At 37.2% G+C, this 18,009-nt stretch overlaps 1 protein-coding gene across 1 annotated transcript in view; it reads right to left on the bottom strand.

Moving 5' to 3' along the window:
• Positions 1–16,239, bottom strand: part of LOC145999665 (glycerophosphodiester phosphodiesterase 1) — a 113,611-nt gene extending 97,372 nt beyond the window's left edge. Inside the window, exons 1-2 of the mRNA XM_083136798.1 lie at positions 15,847–16,239; positions 5,367–5,542 (exon numbers count right to left, since the gene is read on the bottom strand). Of these exons, the coding sequence (XP_082992924.1) occupies positions 5,367–5,542; positions 15,847–16,194 (524 nt within the window). The 5' untranslated portion in view covers positions 16,195–16,239. The remainder of the gene's footprint in view (positions 1–5,366; positions 5,543–15,846) is intronic.
• Between the last annotated feature and the right edge of the window lie 1,770 nt (positions 16,240–18,009).

The raw sequence follows: 18,009 nt of genomic DNA, 5'->3' as shown, positions 1-18,009 counted from the left end.
GTGAGGGGCACATTTTATGTGAGAGGTAAGCTACATTGTCCCCTCTAAAAGAATTTCCATCAACTCAACTGTACCATACCAAGTACCTATTTATACTTTCACATGTGTAAAGAATAATTGTTGTGGGTTGGGGAATGTTGTTGCAGTCTTAGAGAGAAGCTGGAAGGATTCTTTGCAAGTAAAGGGACTTTGCTGGGAATACCATTCTCTCGTACCAACCTTAGATCACCCACCCCGAGAATCTAAACCGGGTCTCCCACACGGCAGTCAGATGCCCTACCGAATAGACTACCGTGGCTCTTAACGTTCATAACGATGTATCTATAGAGCATGGCTACATACATACAGGATAAAATATGTTTTTCGAATGCTGACAGAAGGTCGAAACAGGTCCTAAAGTAGGAAACAGTTATTAAAGAAAGTTATTTGTCTTGATGTCCTAAACACGCTGCCAAATTTCGTTGGAGTCTCAAGAGAAATCCTTGTGTTGAAGGTGGGGTAAAAATTATACAATATTAATAACCATGTTGGTATTAGTGTACAATTTTATGAGGAATTGAAGGTGTATACATTATAATTTTTCAAAATATAAGAGCCTCGCGGGTATAGTTTGCACAGGGTCTTGTGCTGCCTAACGGCGGCCCTAGCGTGATTTGAATATTATTTAAACATTACGTCCATGCCAAATCATATTTTTATTCAGAAAGTTCAAGGACAAAATTTTCATGGTACCACTTGTTGCACCACCTAAGGAAGTATTATCCAGAAAGTATAAAGTTGCACCTTTTGCTCACCAAAAAGTCAACATTGGACTACTTCACATGCATTGACAGAGCAACTGCTCCTTTGATTTTAACATCTGGTACCTTTTAACCATCTACCTTTTACCATGTTTTAACTCAAACCTTGCCCAACCTTCTGAAGAAGCCACATGACGTGGCGAGAGCTTAAGGAAGTAAAGGTATGTACCAAAAAAGTGAACATTACCTGTGTGAAAATTCACACACACATGGGGAGATCAATAGGTATGTAGAACAATACATACAGGAGCTGCATTCTCAAATTGCAGTTCCGTGTTGGATTAGGAACCCGTGACACCCTGTTTTATCAGTCCAAATATTGGTTTATAACCTTTCATTGTATAATCGTTGCATTAGTACACTATAATGAAACCGGTGAGGGCAGCGCAGAATCTTCAGACACACAAGAGTAAATTTTGTAAGTCTATACTTCGTAACACTAAAAAAAAAATTCTCTAGTGTAATCTTTCGACTATAATAAAGAAATCAACAACTAACAGATTAACTTTTTTGAGACTGGAAAAATGTTCGCTAAATAGTCACAAAGAAATAGTGTGCGTAGATTTGGATGTAATTTAACATGTATTTAAGAGTATTCTGTGGTTGCACCAAAGTAAGTTTACCTAATAATGAATGATTTTTAAGTACCGGCAATACAGGACACTTTTCTTTCTTCTTTTTCTTGAAAAAAAAATGCATAAAATCTGCGACAATTATGCGGTGAAATACAGTATGCTCTCTTAAGGTTGATTTGATGGTCATAGTGCAGAAGCTAGGGCTGACAATCATCAAAATCAGACAACTCAACTATGCACACTAGAGTGCTTCGAGACCTTTATGCTCGATCGTCTCATAGTTGGAACGTATGATGCTAGATGGTTTACGAAATCGAAAGTTCCTTCGCTTGAGCGAATAATAATTAACCGTAATTTGTCTATAGTAGTGGGCCTTCAAATATGGATCGTGAAGTGAAAGACACAGTGAAATTAGTCATAATCATAGTCATAGTCATCATCTCCCTCCATGATAAAATGTAGAAATACACAGCAATATATGAAAATGAATAGATGATTATCAGCTGAAACTACCAGGGCAGATGTTTACATATATATTTGTTTACACTCTATATTCGAGTGTACCACTCTGGAGCGAGGGAGATTCGATCGAGTATGAGCGAGCGAATGTGGTTCCATGCAGTACTGTAATTCACACCCATTCATTTACAGAACATCGACAAATTTGGATTCAAGACTACAAAAACATAGAAATGCACAGTATGCCTAAGTTTTGTCAATATGTACGGATAGGGTAATTCACACTGGGCCTACTAACGAAAGAAATCTACGGTGGTGTCACCAAAGTGGTAGAAATTGCAAGCTTCCAAATAGTGATAACTAGGGCTGAAGACCTATAAATTGCCAAAAAAATACCTATAAAAGTACCTAAAAACGGGAAAAAGGACATATAAATATGATCCAAATTAATTAATAACTTCAGTTCTAAGTACATATTTAATGAATATGTGCGGCACCTCCTTATCTGACTTAAGATGTTTTCGGGCCCATGCTGTCTGGTCGTATACACCATGCTGAAAGCTTCAAAACAAGATAAAGTTGCCACTTACACCTTTCAGACAAGTTACAGTTAAAGGATCTTGTACCGTACCTGCTTCAGTCGTCCAAAAACGTTTTTTTCTTGTTTCAGGGATGGTTCAAATATATTTATTTATTTCTTTACTACAGAAAGGATGTTTAAGAGATGATGAACTGATGATGATTCGAATTAAAAAAAAATATCAGTAAAAACCTAGTCGAAAGAAGGTGAAGTTGCAAAAAAAAACAACCATAAAGACCTAAAAATAGGCTAAAAAAGGACCAATAAGCCAAAAAAACGCCGAAAAAGGCAAACAAGGACAAATAAAACCCACCCTTTTCTGGTCTACAATGTCCCAAAATGAACATATATTATGTTGAGCCTCATCTTAGGACACTAGAAAAAAAAAAGGATTTTTCCTCAACTTCCGAGTCCTAGTGATAATGGTTCATATACATGCATGGACGTTTACGGAGAAACATTGATAATGTCATAAAGAAAACCAGTTTCACAGGACGTTTCTTTATTTTATAGTCTGGGAGTTAATTAGATATGAAGAATGATATCTGTATAAATGTTTAAGAGTAGAAAGTATCACGAAATGGATGAGCTTATGGGTTGTCATCTTTAAAGAATGCACCGATCTGTCTGCCCACCAATTTTGACGTAAACAAATATCAAGAAATGAGGACTTCCCATAGAATAAAACCAAATTCAATGAAGTACTGTTTGGTTTACAGGTGCAATTCATATAAAACTATAAACATATTCATTGCAAAATTTCCCAGCAGACAAGAAGTTAATATATGGGCAGTGGAATTGTTAATTGGCAAGGAAGTAACACAGCATATGCTGGCGTGCAATTTACATTTTCGTGAAAAGTTCTTTTTTCCCGCACAACCTAAGTACTTGTTTATTTGTATGTCGTTACGTAAAATATAATAAGATGTAATATTTATAAACAATATTCTTATATTATGTTGGTGTATTCTTTATTAATTTAGATGGTGGATCGAAATTTGCTGAAATTTAATCTAGGTGGTATGATAGAATAAGCAACATAAATGCATATATTACTATGGAAGGAAGGAAGAAAGTTAGATCCAGTATCAAGGACTAAATACCAGGAAGTTCAATCTTCAATGTGTAGTATTACTTCCTCGTTCATTGTCAATTTGTTCATGATTCAACTTAGAAGAACAACGTAAATGGTAGCATTTAAAATGTATGTTCTGACTTCAGTATAATAAGAATTTATGCTAGTGAATTGATTAATATTGTCTAGTGTGACGTCGGGCAAGGTACGGGATCGAGTCATGCCGGGACGTAGCTCAGATAAATACGATAGGTCTTTTGTTTGACTTGGCTAACCACCTCTACCCTTAAGGAGGTTGATGAAGGATTGTTGGGAGCCTGTGATGTTGAACGCTACTCACCCCTTGCTGTAGGTCTGGCCCTCGGCTTCTGGCGTGGGTGACGGTGACAGGTGCCCGCTGGAGAGATCGAAGATGACGATAAGAGACGGCAGGCAATTCGGCGACTTGTTTTATGGCTTGCAGATTCTTCGGCTGGCTTAATCTGGACTGCTTATGGACTTCTCGCTTGTCGCCGCCTCGTAGTGTCGCGATCTCTCAGCAGGCCGTCGTCCTCTTCTCGTCGATCGTTTGGTGGTGATTTTGGAGCGAAGTGAGAGATCGATTTACCGACTCCAGGGGTTTTATACATTGGATTTGAATCATACTTTGGTGGACTTTGCACCTCCACTGTGCACCTGGGGTATCCCTGGATGCAGATGGAAATTTACAGTGGAGGTGCACTCACCTCTGGCGAGGGCCGTTGCCTTGCTGACTGTGCAGAGCCAAGTGGAAAATTCTTGTTGCTCGGCTCTGCATCCGGTGGAATGTGAGGTGAATGAACGTTCAACTTGCGAGCTTCAGAGCGATGTTTGAGGCAAATTAATGTTTCGACTTTTAAGCTCCCAATTCCTTCATCAATTGTAATAACTTTGCCGGTTTTCATCAATTCCTCACTCCTATATCATTTTTTTATGAAATTGTTCACCAAAACAATACATCAGCTAGATTACAAAAATAGCAGCAGCCAGGAACTTATGAAAACTTTTCCATAAACCTTGAACTGACAACATAAACAAATGCATCAACGTGAGGAGGTCGTTTCCCGTACATGAGAAACGCTCTCCATTGCCTGTGGCTTATATTCCGTTATTGCTTTTTGTGCTTTCAATGAAACCCTCCCTCGTCGAGCCTGGCGTCTTGAATAGGCCGCTGCTCACCAGTGCTAGCAGACAACACACCACAACTTATCAACGTTTGGATGCCATATTGGAAACAAATGAACGATGGCCACACCTCCATTTCCCTCGTCAATAGTTTAAAGTGTAATTTGAAACACTGTGCCTTCGTTCAGGCATCAATAATTATTTGGGAGGCCTGCAAAGGTTTGTGGACTTTGGTGATATTATTGGCAAGTAAAGGCATATCAGAATAACTATACCAATGAAATTAAACTCAAGAAAAACATCTGTGGAAAAATCAAAACCACTGATAGTTATATTTATGCAAATTCAGTCACGTGTGATTTCATGTGCACAAAAATGCACAGAGATGCAAGGGGAGCATTTCCAACATATCTTTTAAATACTGTATTTATTGCAATGGTAGTTAGATAAAATTAATATACATTATTCAGGTTTACCTTACGTAAGGCAATTATATTCTACCATAATTGTCAGATATGCAGGTTTGTCATTAGTCAGTGGGGACCAATTCTACGTTGATCATACTGTACAACTGTGAAGTCTATACACATGAAAATAAAATAGTGTTTGGATAAAAGTGCTAAATTGTGATAAGATATTGCTACATGTGCAAAATGTTAACAGCAAATTTGGCAGAATTTTATTTCAATTGATAAGTTGGCAGACTGAGGATTATAGATAATGTAACATTTTACCTGAAAGGATGTTTGGCAGAAACATTAAGTTCTTTGACTTCATTCCACGTGAGTGCACTTATTACTCCAGTCTGCTCTGTGAGTCTGTCTATTCTATCATCATGGAAAACAATAGGTACGTTGTCTTTTGTCAGAGCAACATCAAATTCAATGGCACTACACCCTTTCTCTCGGCACTGAAATAACACAACACCAAAATTACATTAAGGTTAGAATTACATGCAATAATAATTAAGACATTTACAATCAGGAGAAAACTGGTATAGCTATTAAATCACTAAAGAAAACATGTTAAAATTCCTATTCCTGTAGTTAACCTAACCAACACCCCTTGAGGGCCAGGACCAACTTACTGACAGCCGGCCTCACTCCCACATTCCTCAGCAGAGTTGGGTGATTAGGTTAAGCTACTCATTCATAGCTCCGCAATTTCCTCACGATGGTGGGTGGCCGCCAGTCCCGTACACTGGCCGAAATCTCAGGAGAAAATTTGTTACGCTTCCCCCAGGGAACTTGAACCAATACGCATCCCGTAGTAGACCGAGCCCAAAGCCTGATGCCTTAACTACACGGCCATGGCCAATAATATGTATTAATATATTATTACCATAACTCCTTTATTTACATTTTTTTTAGACAAGACCGGCCAGAGAATGGGAAAAATCAAAATAAAATACATGATACATGGTTGTCATTCAGAATAGCTGTAAGTTGCAGGAATTTAGAACATTCATTACTGACTGTACATTATTTACACACACATGCTACCCCAATAAAAAAAAAAAAGGTTTAAATTCTAGGCCATATGTCAATAAATTTTGAATGAGATCTCTTCCAGTGAGATACGAGGTGTGGCAATAAAGTTTCCAGACTCATGCTGTAACTCTTTTATTGAAAAAAATCAGACAATCGAAATGTTCAATGTAGTCCCCTCCTCGATCCCTACTCTGCTCTACGAGGATCTTCCACTGTTAGAAGCAATATTGCAGGTCATTATCTGATATGTTGTTTAAGAGTTGTATCGCTTTGGCTTTCACCGCGTCCACAGACTCGAACCGGATTCCTTTTAGTGCAGAATTGACTTTTCGGAAGAGCAAAGAAAACTTCTTCACAGATAGCGTGTTGTGAATTGGCACGTTGTCCTGATGAAGAATGCATGAGTCATTCTTCCTCATGGTTGGTCTACTTCTTATCATCTGTTCACGAAGGGCCCCCAAAAGATTCTTATAATACAACTGATATATAATACAACATATGGAGTTTTCATATTCTGCCATTTTACACACATGCACACATGAGGATACACGAAAATCCTTTACACAGGAGCACTAGCACACACATTATTTTTAGAGGGGAGGTGAAATTATATTATAAAGATCGATATTACATTCTAAGGGAGGGGCAGATTGTAAGGGAACAGATTTATATGTAGTAAAAATGTGCTAAATATGTAAATACATATTTAGTTATTTCCATCAAAATGTGGAGTTAAATATGGACTTAAAATTGTAAAAATTTATCTTTTTAATGATATAAGACACTACACGAGCTACATAAAATACAGTTTTGGCATTGTAACTATTACTGTGACTGTCTTGAAGAGAAACCAGAAGCAAATCCCGTACATGTGCTGCAAATTGGTGCATCTGGTGCTGCTGTTGGGTTAGCAATGGGCTGCTTGACTTGGGACTCTCTTCCACCATTGCTGAAATAACGTTTTTAACAACCAGGAGCCGATGCTTGAGCCCTGAATCTCTCTTGCTGACAATAATTGTAATTAAACAGAAATTTCAAGTGTTTTACAATAGCAAAAGCAAACAGTTGGGAGGTGTAAAATTGAAGAAAAATAAAACATAATTGTTCCGATGACAGAAAACCTGTAATTAATGCAATTCCAGGGCTTAAAAAAGGTATTATTCTTTCGTTTGTTTAACGTTGCTTTGGACTTTGATAGTTGCTCGCAAGAAATTCACCCATCTCTTTCGGTCACATGGGGACATGTAGTTAATGCGCGAATATGTAGCATACGTTGATAAATGTTCTGAAATATGGAAATAATATGTAAAAATAACAAAAATATGTAAAATATGAGTCAAAACATAATATATGGAAAATAAAAACTGAATTTTTCGGGTCTACATGCCATGATGCAAAATATTACTGATTTCAGCTTCATACACAGATATGTACTTACATATAAATTCGTTCCAGGGCAATTACAATTTTTAACATTTATTTTAAAAGTTGTTCAAAGGCAAAAATGGCAATCGAGGTTCATTTTAAGGGGGTTTTGAGTTTATGCCTTCTGTTTTACACATGCTATTTACTACTTGAATTTTATAATTTTGATAGTCTCAAAATTTTGGAGGGAGTTATAGCTCCTTCAGCTCCGCAACCCTCCCCCTCCACCATGCATGTGCCAGTGCAAAACAGAGGAATGATTAATTCATATAGCCCCAAATTTTATTCAGAAAATTTTAGATAGATTACTGTAAAACTGTGAGACTACAAAAACAAAAAATATCCAATAACTCGAACACAAATATCCTTATATACTTCCATTGTTATAGAATACAGAAGACTTCCAACTAGAACATAGAAACTGATGGGGGGGGGAGCAATATACATGATAAAAGTACTTTGTCAAATAGGGATCATTAGTCAGGTGGGTGGATAAAAAGTAATTATTTTTATTTTAAAAAATCATATTTTAAAAACAAAACATGCTTAAAATTGCTTGTATGGTTTTTTGCACCATACACGTAGATATATGTTTTTTAATAGAAATACTTTCTCTGGTAAACGGCCCTGTAAAATATTTGAACAGATTGATTAAATCAAATAAAAAAATACATGTAAATATACATTTGTCTGTCTCTAATACTGTATACATATGAACACTATGGAAATGTTTGTTGAGTGTGTTAACGAAACAATAATAATTTCAGGAACATTTCTTCCAGTGAAAATAAAACATTCTGGATGTACTATATAATTGTAACATAAAATATTTTTTTATAGTCTTTGAAGCTGAATTTTGGGATTTCTTAAATGACAGTTTGCAAAATATCACCTGCCATGTTTATTTACAGTTTAATGATAATGACACTATTTATGGTTTAACACGATTAGTATTTTGCATATTATCCTAAACAAAATGTTTGCTGTTCTTGCCTATGAAAATGATTGAATTTTAAATCAAGAGAAATTGAAGTGTGTTTATAATTTACATTTCCTTTCCTACGAGATTCACCCCATCAGTACATATATTTTGTTTCCTTTCTTAGACCCTAATAAAGACATCAAATGATTGTGAGATTAATGTACTTTCATCAAAAGTGATTGTGATATCTACAAAGTAGTTATGTACATTAATCTAGAAATTATTTATTTAAAGTGATTTAAATAAATTCACCTTCTTAGCATTAATTTTACAAAGCATCCCCCAGCTAACCATAAGGCTCGACCAAGCATCCCATCAGATAAAGTTTTCCACTCCAAGTCCTGCATTACACATAAAATTCTAGGCAATGTTTATTGGAGTAATGGTTTGCTCCAAGATTAACCATCTGTTAGGCATGTGGGGTGCCAGTGTAAACATTCAATATTCATTGCAAGATTGCAACACTGAACTATACTGCACATGAGTGCTTTTCTGTAGCTGAACGTGTTATCTTCTTCTAGTTCTAAGCTCAGCTGTGTTGTCCTGTTGCACTTCTAAGCCACATAATATCATAAAGTTAACGTCGGTTACATGATTTGTCATCCAAACACTTAAATACATAACGAGAAAAATATCGGTGTCAAAAGCCAGAACACACAGCAGATGCAGATGTTACACAGAAGTGGGTTAGGTAAGGGAGGAAGAGGAGGTCATGTAGACATGTGTTAATGACGAAAGTGAACATGGAGTAACCATGACACTGCTTCGGTTAGTACATATTTTGGCTAGCATCTGACTGACATTTTATAATATTACACCGGACATGGCCGTAGGCAGGAAACATTTTCGGGGGGGGGGGGGGGGGGTTCATTCATAATTGTTCCCATGGGCGTCACCAGAAATTTGAATAATAGAAATAATAACAATATATATACAATAATAATTAAAATATAATAATAAAACGATTTTATCCCATAATAATGCTAATTATTATTATTATTATTAACATTGATATATCCTTGAGGGGGTTTACTCAATCCAGCAGATGAGTGAATATCCAGCACAAGGTCTCTCCTTTGTTTTCTTCCTTTACGTTTCATATAGTGTGTACTGAAATGCACAATTATTATACTTTGTAATTAAATTTTAGATCCTTTCAAGAAAAAGCTGTAAAAGTTAGATGAAAATTTTAGTCATAAAGTTTTTGTTGTTTGACCTTAAAACTCAATTTTTGGAATTTTGAAAAGTGTGGAACCAGTTACATTTTTTTAAACTTTGCCTGGAGCATGGATTGTAACCTCAATCGCTAACGTAACGTGCTACGAAACTGGAGATACTAGGTTTGAACTCCTATCAAGGAGGATTTTCGACTTTTTCGGATAGGGAATTTTGGGACAATCATAAGGCAATTTTCAGTCTATATTCATTGTGATGATTGAGTGACATAGGAACAACACTGGAATGAGGACAGCAGAAGTGAAAATGGAGAGGTCGCAGGTGGGCTACGATTCCGAGAATAAATTTCGTTTCATTCAAGTTTCAGAATTCCAAATGTATGAAAATTCTAGCTCGATCGTTTCAACATTGTCTCCTTGTATTTTTGTGATGCTTCGAAAAAAAAATGAAAATTAGTTACAGATTTTGGTTTCTGAACTTCCATTAATCCAACATGTCAGAAGTTTCGGGGGGGGGGAGGGTTTGAACCCTAGAAACCCCCCCTCTAAATACGGCCATGACACCGGGGACCGTTTATCCACTGTACCCTCTAGAGAATTATGTAATTTTTTTAATCGACAGATTTCAATGTTTTACGGAATGTGAAAGTGGTTTCAGCATTAGGTAAGCACAAATAACGGAGATATTTGATCTCAAAGAATGTCCCATAAGTTAAAACCTGCAATTTCGGAGTACTTTCGCTGCTTTTTGTTAGTAAAAACCGTTTGTATGTACACTAAAATAGCGAAAGACTAGCAGTACCAAACCAAACAATACTAACTTAACTTTAAAATTATAGCTGCTGTTGTGGAAAGTCGTTTTGGGTGCAATATTCACTTGCGCGAAGCCTTCGGGCTGTTCTGCTTAAACAGTAAAGTTACATTCTAAGGTAACACATGTTCTCTACTTCACAATATCACGTTTCCAACAGTTAAAATCAACAAAATCTTCATAAACCATGAAAGATATTTCACTTTCTCTTGGGGGTACAGAGGGTCAAGGGTACCAAAATTGCAGTTGATGTTAGAATAAAGACAAAGAAAGATATGTTCAGCATGCATGATCAGTATAATTCATGGTGTATTTCATACCTTAAGATAGTTAAAGGGTTGGGCGATAGATGTATCCACATGCCTAAGTAAGTTACAGAAAATTACTTGCCTAATGCAGGAACAATGCATTTATTGTGTCATTGGACCACAAACTGAGGTACCGAGCCAACCTTGGTTTCACCTAATTTTTTGCTTCTGTGGAAAATGGTGTCAGTTAGTAATACTGCAAGTGACTCTGTGACGTCAATGGTGCATATTATCACCCATCATATATTACCTTACGATCTGACGCACAGGAGAAGAATTACAAAGAAATGCAAGAGGAAAATGCAGGCTTGACCAGGACAAACCTGGGTCTCTGGCATACCATGCCATTGCTCTACCAACCACCTACTGAGTCAGCTTTGGTTTCCCTTGATTTTTAACTTGCTTAACCTGTGTGACATTGTCTGTGTCGGTGGCACAGGCCGAATGCATTTATCACCATTATTTGTAATTTTAAAAAAATATGAAAAAAATGACAAGTGTGGCAAAAATGCAACATCAGTGTTTTCTTTACATTCTTCTCCATTATAAATGGGAACAACATAAAAAAAATGGTTGTAAATTGATGAGAGAATGAGATAGTTGGTGATGGTGACCCTCAGTACCCCCTTAAAAACTTGAAATTTTTTTAGTGGGTTGGAAAGATTGTTATTCATATGAATGCTTCTTGTTGTTTTTAGCATGCGGAAATGTGTTATAGGCTAGTAATTGGAGATTTTATGAGGTATGATTTATGATATCATGCACACGAGGAATGCCTATGTTGTTAGGTTAGGCCTGTTAGGTTTGGTTCTCTTAGCATAAATATCGTTGATTGCATCCATATGAACATTTCTCGTTATTTCTAGCATGCAGAGACGCATTGTAAGCGAATAATTAGTGATTTTAAGATGTATGATATCATGAGGAATGCCTACGTTGTTAGGTTAGGCCTGCTAGGCTCTGTTAACTTAACATAAATATTGTTGAAGTTAACATCGCGAGTGGAAAGTGTGCTACCAAACATGCTGACCTATGATATCTTAAATTTATGATTTCTTCAATAGAGAGCCTGTGTGTACGTACATTCATGAGTTGCCAAGAACAAGTAATGTGTGAAGTGTAGCATACATTATTTTTAAAAATTTAACCTTTTTTTTTCTTTTTCTCTCCATGGTATGGTAATTATGTGCTATCCTTCGATATCCACCGTTGATTTCTTGCATGAATGACAAAAATTTCTTTGTGGTCCGGAATGCAAAGAATTTGGACGTGCTGTGGTCACATTTCAAGAATAAATATCTCACTTAGGCTCTTTGTGGTTTCAACATGTTAAAATCACTTTCAGACACCTTAAAACATCAAAATGTGCAGATTGGAAAGAAAAAAGTTGGTATTTTCAAGCGTGTATGATCGGTCACCAGCCACAGAGAGTTTAATTATGAAAAGATATATGTTTTGGGGTGATCAAATGTGAATATTGAAACACGACTCAGTATTGAAATAATGGAATATAATCAATAGACTTGCCAAAGTGAGAGTATCTTTTTCACACTATCAGTTTCATCATTATTTCCATGATTGTCCTGGTACAAGGTCACCTTGAGTATTTACCCATGTCATCCTCCCATAGAAATTTATCACTGGAGGAAGGAGTGTAAATTCTAACCCTCCTCCACTGAAGAATTTGAAATCCATACCAAATGACTATATATTTCTTATTCATAAACACCACCAGTGTTGAACACTGAGAATTGTTATTTGGCTTGATATTTTTCTGCTATTCCAGTTCAATTGTGATGGTGAGAATCACGGTAACGATTGTATAAGTCGGAGACGGATTTCTTCAAATTTACAAGAGAAAAGACGAGAAAGTACTTACGGAATTGCGTTCTTGAGGACTTTCTAAAGCCGGGGAAATTGTTTTTTCGAATCGTGCAACTTATTTGGCCTGTAAGTAAGGTATTTTTCGTCATTCATGCATCTCCGTTGTACGATAGCTCATGCTGCCATTACCGTCGGCTACGTGAATCAAATGTTCCGTGCGTTCAATTATGTAACCCCCTGTCAGTGTAGCAACCACGCGGTAGTTTTACAAGATGACGTGTGAGTGGTTTCTTTTTTTCCAATTTAAGGTAACACTCTAGTTTACATCCTTTTCCTAAGGAATACGTGTCATATATCGTTGGAAAGCTTATTTTATAAGGAATTCAACAACGTTAATCCCAAAGCGAGGAAAATTTTTTTGAAGGAGTAAATCGAGAAAAACCGATGTTGTCCGGATATGCGTAATTGAACATACTGAGAAATTTTTTAGATGATGAAGCACATATTTAGGGGTGAAATGAGTGCTAATGGAACCTAACCTAACAGGCCTAACCTAACCTCGTAGGCATACCTCGGCCCCGTGAATGGATATTGGGGCTATCGTGAACAGAAAGTGTAAAAAGAAAAAGGTACTTACGCGAAAAGATGCCGGGTGCCGCACCACGATCGCAAAGAAGCAATCACCATGCAGATAAGGACGTAGAGTCTAGCCTCAATTTTCGCTTAAAAACCTTTTGTGAATAGTTTGTGCGGCATTTATCGGTTCATAAGTTTGGAAACACTGCACATCAGCTGACAATAGACAACGTGAGTCAAGATTTGCCCGCCGAATTAGCAACAACCAATAAATGATTATAATGTTAAAAATAACGCTTTTTTCATGGAAAAAATAGTTATCCCCAGCTTGAAAAATGTTCTGCTATGCATATGAGGTAAGTAGAAATGGTTTTTATTTGAAAATAAACGAGTTTAATGTGTCTCCGGCTTATACAACTGGTACCGAGAATCACTCATGACAATTACACGAAATCCATGCGAGACCAATGAAAAGAATGCATATATTCCACCCCGGGACTTCTGGTGGTGCAGTATCTTTCAATGTCAACACTGCCTTTCACTAACATGTACTGAAACAGTAGATTTTTAAAAGTTATAGTGACCTTAATGATGCAAAGCTGAAAGATTATTTTATGCATTCAGACTATATGCAGCAACCCTGGGTTGCTACAGGGTTACATTTTGTTTTGATTGGATAGGCAAAAGACATGAAGATGAAGATGTCAAAATAAAGTACACCAACACAGAATATTATCTTCTGAAGATAGATGCAAAAGAGTAAAATTGACAACATAATTCACCCATCTCCTAGCCTTGTACTAACTCAAGTGAGTAAAACAAAACAAAATTTCAGGCACTTGACAATTAAAATGCATGAAGTGGGTGGGAAGTTGAATGGGTTGCAAAGTGATGGTGTACTGAACATCTGGTGACATAACTCCAATATGGGCTTCTACTCACATTAGCGTAATGCAAGTTGTATGTCTAAAACTCAACCAAAATACGAATTGATATTTTAGTTTCATCCATGCAATTTGACAAGTTTCATAAATTTCCCATTTTATAGTTCTTGTGGGATAGGTCCGAGGAAACAGTTACAAGGAAGAGGAGAAAAAAGTAGCACAAAAATTGTGCAGTGAAAGTGCAGTCTTTTTATTTTACCAAACCTAATGCCTACTTTCCCTAGTGGGTGGCTGCAGTGGCACAGTCGGTTATACATCTGACTACCATGCTAAAGGTCCCGGGTTCGATCCCCTGCCGGTTCAAATCTGGGAACTTTTCTAATGTTGGAAGCGGCCCCGGTGCCCACCCAGCTTGGAATGACAAGGGTACCTGGTGGAAACCCTGGGGGGTAAAGGTGGTCAGGGGCGTGATGCTGATCACATCACCCCCACTCATGACTGGATCAAGAAAAAGTGGGGCGTTACCCCCACAGCCCCTATACGCCTTCATGACGTGGTGCTAAGCACAGGAAAGCATTTTACCTTTTTTTTTTTACTTTTCCTAGTAAATTTGAAAATACATTACTGTGTTATGTAGATACTTTTTCACAAACACCTTCTAACATAAATTGACCTCTGTAACCCTTCAAAAAAATTAAATATTTTGCATGGTTTATGAAATGTTGTTGTTTATGAATTTTCCCGTTGTCTTTAGCTTGCGGAGATGTGTTGTGAAATGAAGTAAGTTTGTTACCTTAGCACGAGGCAGAAAAGCCAGAAGGCTTCACGTAAGTCAATATAGCACGCAACACGACATTCCACAACAACAGCTATAATTTTGGTAACACTTTACTATACTGGAGACGGATTTCTTCAAATTTACATGAGAAAGGGTACTAGTTTACTATAATTCGGACACATTTATTTATTTTTACAGAAGAAACTACTTACCGTAATACGTTTCTGTAGCATTGTCGAACATCGGGAAGGTGTTTTGCGTGATGTGGGAATGTTTCATAGCTGAAATTCATGTTGTTTGTTGAAAATTAATTCTCCGACGGAGAATAGCTAGCCCCACGAACAATTGGCGCGTGGATAGGTTAGTTCTGTTAGGTTAGGAAACATAGTTAAAATTTGGTGTCGTGTTAGTATCAGGATCTAGAAATTGGAAATAATTGCGAACCATTGACGCTAGCCCCACGAACCATTGGCACGTGGTTAGGTTAGGCAAACATAGTTAAAATTTGGTGTCGTGGTAGTATCAGTATTTGGTTGTGAAACAAAAAAAATCGCGAAAATCGACAGTTTCCATTCCGAAAACTAACGCCTTATTTTCGCTTATTTTGCAATTTCTAGATGTTCTACACCTTCAGGAATGTTCCGCGAAGCAGATACGTAAGTATGAATGTCAAAAATTGACGAAACGAAAAAATTAGAGGTGTCCGAAGGATAGTAAATTTTTACCACAGTTTTTACTAACAAAATCAACGAAGATAGAATGATGGCAGGTTTTTACTTCCGCAGTACATACTTTGGTATCAAATATCTCCGTTATTTGGGTTTTCCGCGCGCTGGAACCAATTTTATATTACGAAAAACATCGAAATATATCGATTAAAACAAAAATCAACGTAAATCTCGAGAGGGTACAGGGTGTTCACGCCTCCACAAAGTACTTACGTCACGTGTTGGACAATTACCTTCCTGATTGCTGTCAGTGTATTTTCTGGTACATCTAATCCAGCTCCCCTGTGGGCAACAACCCTCATGCAGTAAGGTTCACTCGCAGAATTTCTATCTTCTGAATCACCGCCTACTTCCGTGTTATCTTTCTGTATCCAAGGATCTTGACCCAAAAGTGCTTCAACTTTTGACGGATCTGGTGGATTGAGCTTTACAATTTGCACAAATATGAAAAGAATAATTGCGCCTATTAGTGCCAAAGGAAAGGAACAAAACAGAAGGTCCATCAATATTAAACATGTTCCAAAAACATACAACCAAGCGGTTGCACACGAAAGAAACATCATCTTCATTGAACTCGCCATGTTTTCGCGGCGTCTGCTGTTGTTGTTCTTCTTCTTCACCGTTGTGATCCTATCGACACACTAGTCAATTTTAGCCAAGTATTCTGAGGGAATGTATCGGATTTCGGATGGAATATCACGTCATCTAGATTAAAATTAAATCTTCCTCTACTATTTACAAGTACAACTAGGTCCTTCGAAGTAAGTATTTTGACAAAACCACAAAAAAAAAAAAAGAAGACCTGTCGTCGTCTTCCCATAGAGCGAACTCACTGTTCGTCTCTGAACTACGGCTGTCCGGGACAGATATTTTTTGGTTGGTAAGGGAAAGTTTTTAAATCCCGACTTTCGAGACAGGAAAATTACGCAATTTTCCGACAAAGTCGGGAAATTTTCGGGACGAGAAATGTTCGAAATTTCTCGAAGCTCTGAAAATCTCGAATTCTACACGTCATTTTGACCTTAAGTGATTGTTTTTGCATGTCTGGAATAAAAACTAACAATTTCCTATACGTTTCATACACTTAAAATGCAGAAAACGTTGAGAATTAGCCACTTTTTAAAATTACCATTCGGTATTTCCCGACTGGTCAGGATCCCGAAAAGTCGGTAAGTCATTTTCCGGGATCGGGACAGGAATTTTTTTCCAGATACCCGCCCCGACCTTTCGGGATCCCGCACACCACTACTCTGAACAGTTGAAAATAGCATCATGCATAATGACCTAACGGTCAAACAAGAAGAACAGTCTTTGTGTTGGGTGTTTTTGTGGTTTTGTTAAAATACTTAAATCCTACGTGTTTCCACTTTCATGGCACGACATAGCATGTTTTGAAATTGCAAGCGTTAATATATTAACTTGCATGTACATCACAAGAAGAGTTTTCAAAAGAAAAAAAAAACACGTTAAAAACATACACAAGTGTGTATGTGTATGTGAAAAAGTTATTGAGTTCATGCACGCACGAAAAGAGGAGGACGTGCATATAGGACCTAGGATGTCAGCATATATCACGTTTTCAGTGGGCGTAGACGTAGAGAACATGAAAACGGACAACTTTCTTTGATGATCATTGCTCATTTCGGCCCTCTCCGATGGCGTTTCAGTAAATCTGTTGCCTTGTAATCAAGGAGGCTCGGGTGCGATCCACGGTTATGGCACAGTGCACATTTGTGCGCATCGCTTTTTAAACTCTAAGCGTAGTTCCGATTAGCCTGTCTGAAAGTGGCTTTTAAGTTTTGCTAATTTGGATGCAACGAATCCTCCAAAAAACGGCATTTTCTATCACTGATGAATGTAACCACTCATTTAAGAGGGATCAATGACCAACTCCCACCACAATTCAGTAAATTTATCCAGATTACCTGTTTCATCCCGTATGTGCAGCGACTTGTTTAAAAACTCTAAATTAGAGGCGCACAGAATGGAATACAGACGGGAAAGAAATTAAGTCCTAACACCTTATGGATGTAAAATGTTTGCGATTTCACGAATAATTTCGAGAATTTCTCTGGACGAAAAATGCTCAGAAAATTTCCGAAATTTCCCGAATTTTGGAATGTTACGTGTCATTTCTGCCCGAAGCAGTTGTATTTGAACTTGTAGCACGAATATCACCATTTCATTATAAGTTTTCGATTCGTTGTGCTAAATTTTATTTATTAAGCATTCCGTAAGTTCGAATTCCCTGTCAATTTGAAACTTCTCGACTTTTTGATAACCCCGAAAGTCGATATATCATTTCTCAAAGTCTTGATCGATAAGCAGGTAGGGTTTTGAACCCTCATGTCCTGGCGTTGCCTATGTGAGGGACCGACGAAATTAAAATTACGCAA

The sequence above is a fragment of the Lepisma saccharinum genome, chromosome 15 (genome assembly GCF_977018435.1).
Source record: "Lepisma saccharinum chromosome 15, izLepSacc3.1, whole genome shotgun sequence".
NCBI lineage: Eukaryota > Metazoa > Arthropoda > Insecta > Zygentoma > Lepismatidae > Lepisma > Lepisma saccharinum.
The sequence above is the reverse complement of the archived record's forward strand: the minus strand, read 5'-3'. Positions and strand labels throughout refer to the sequence as shown.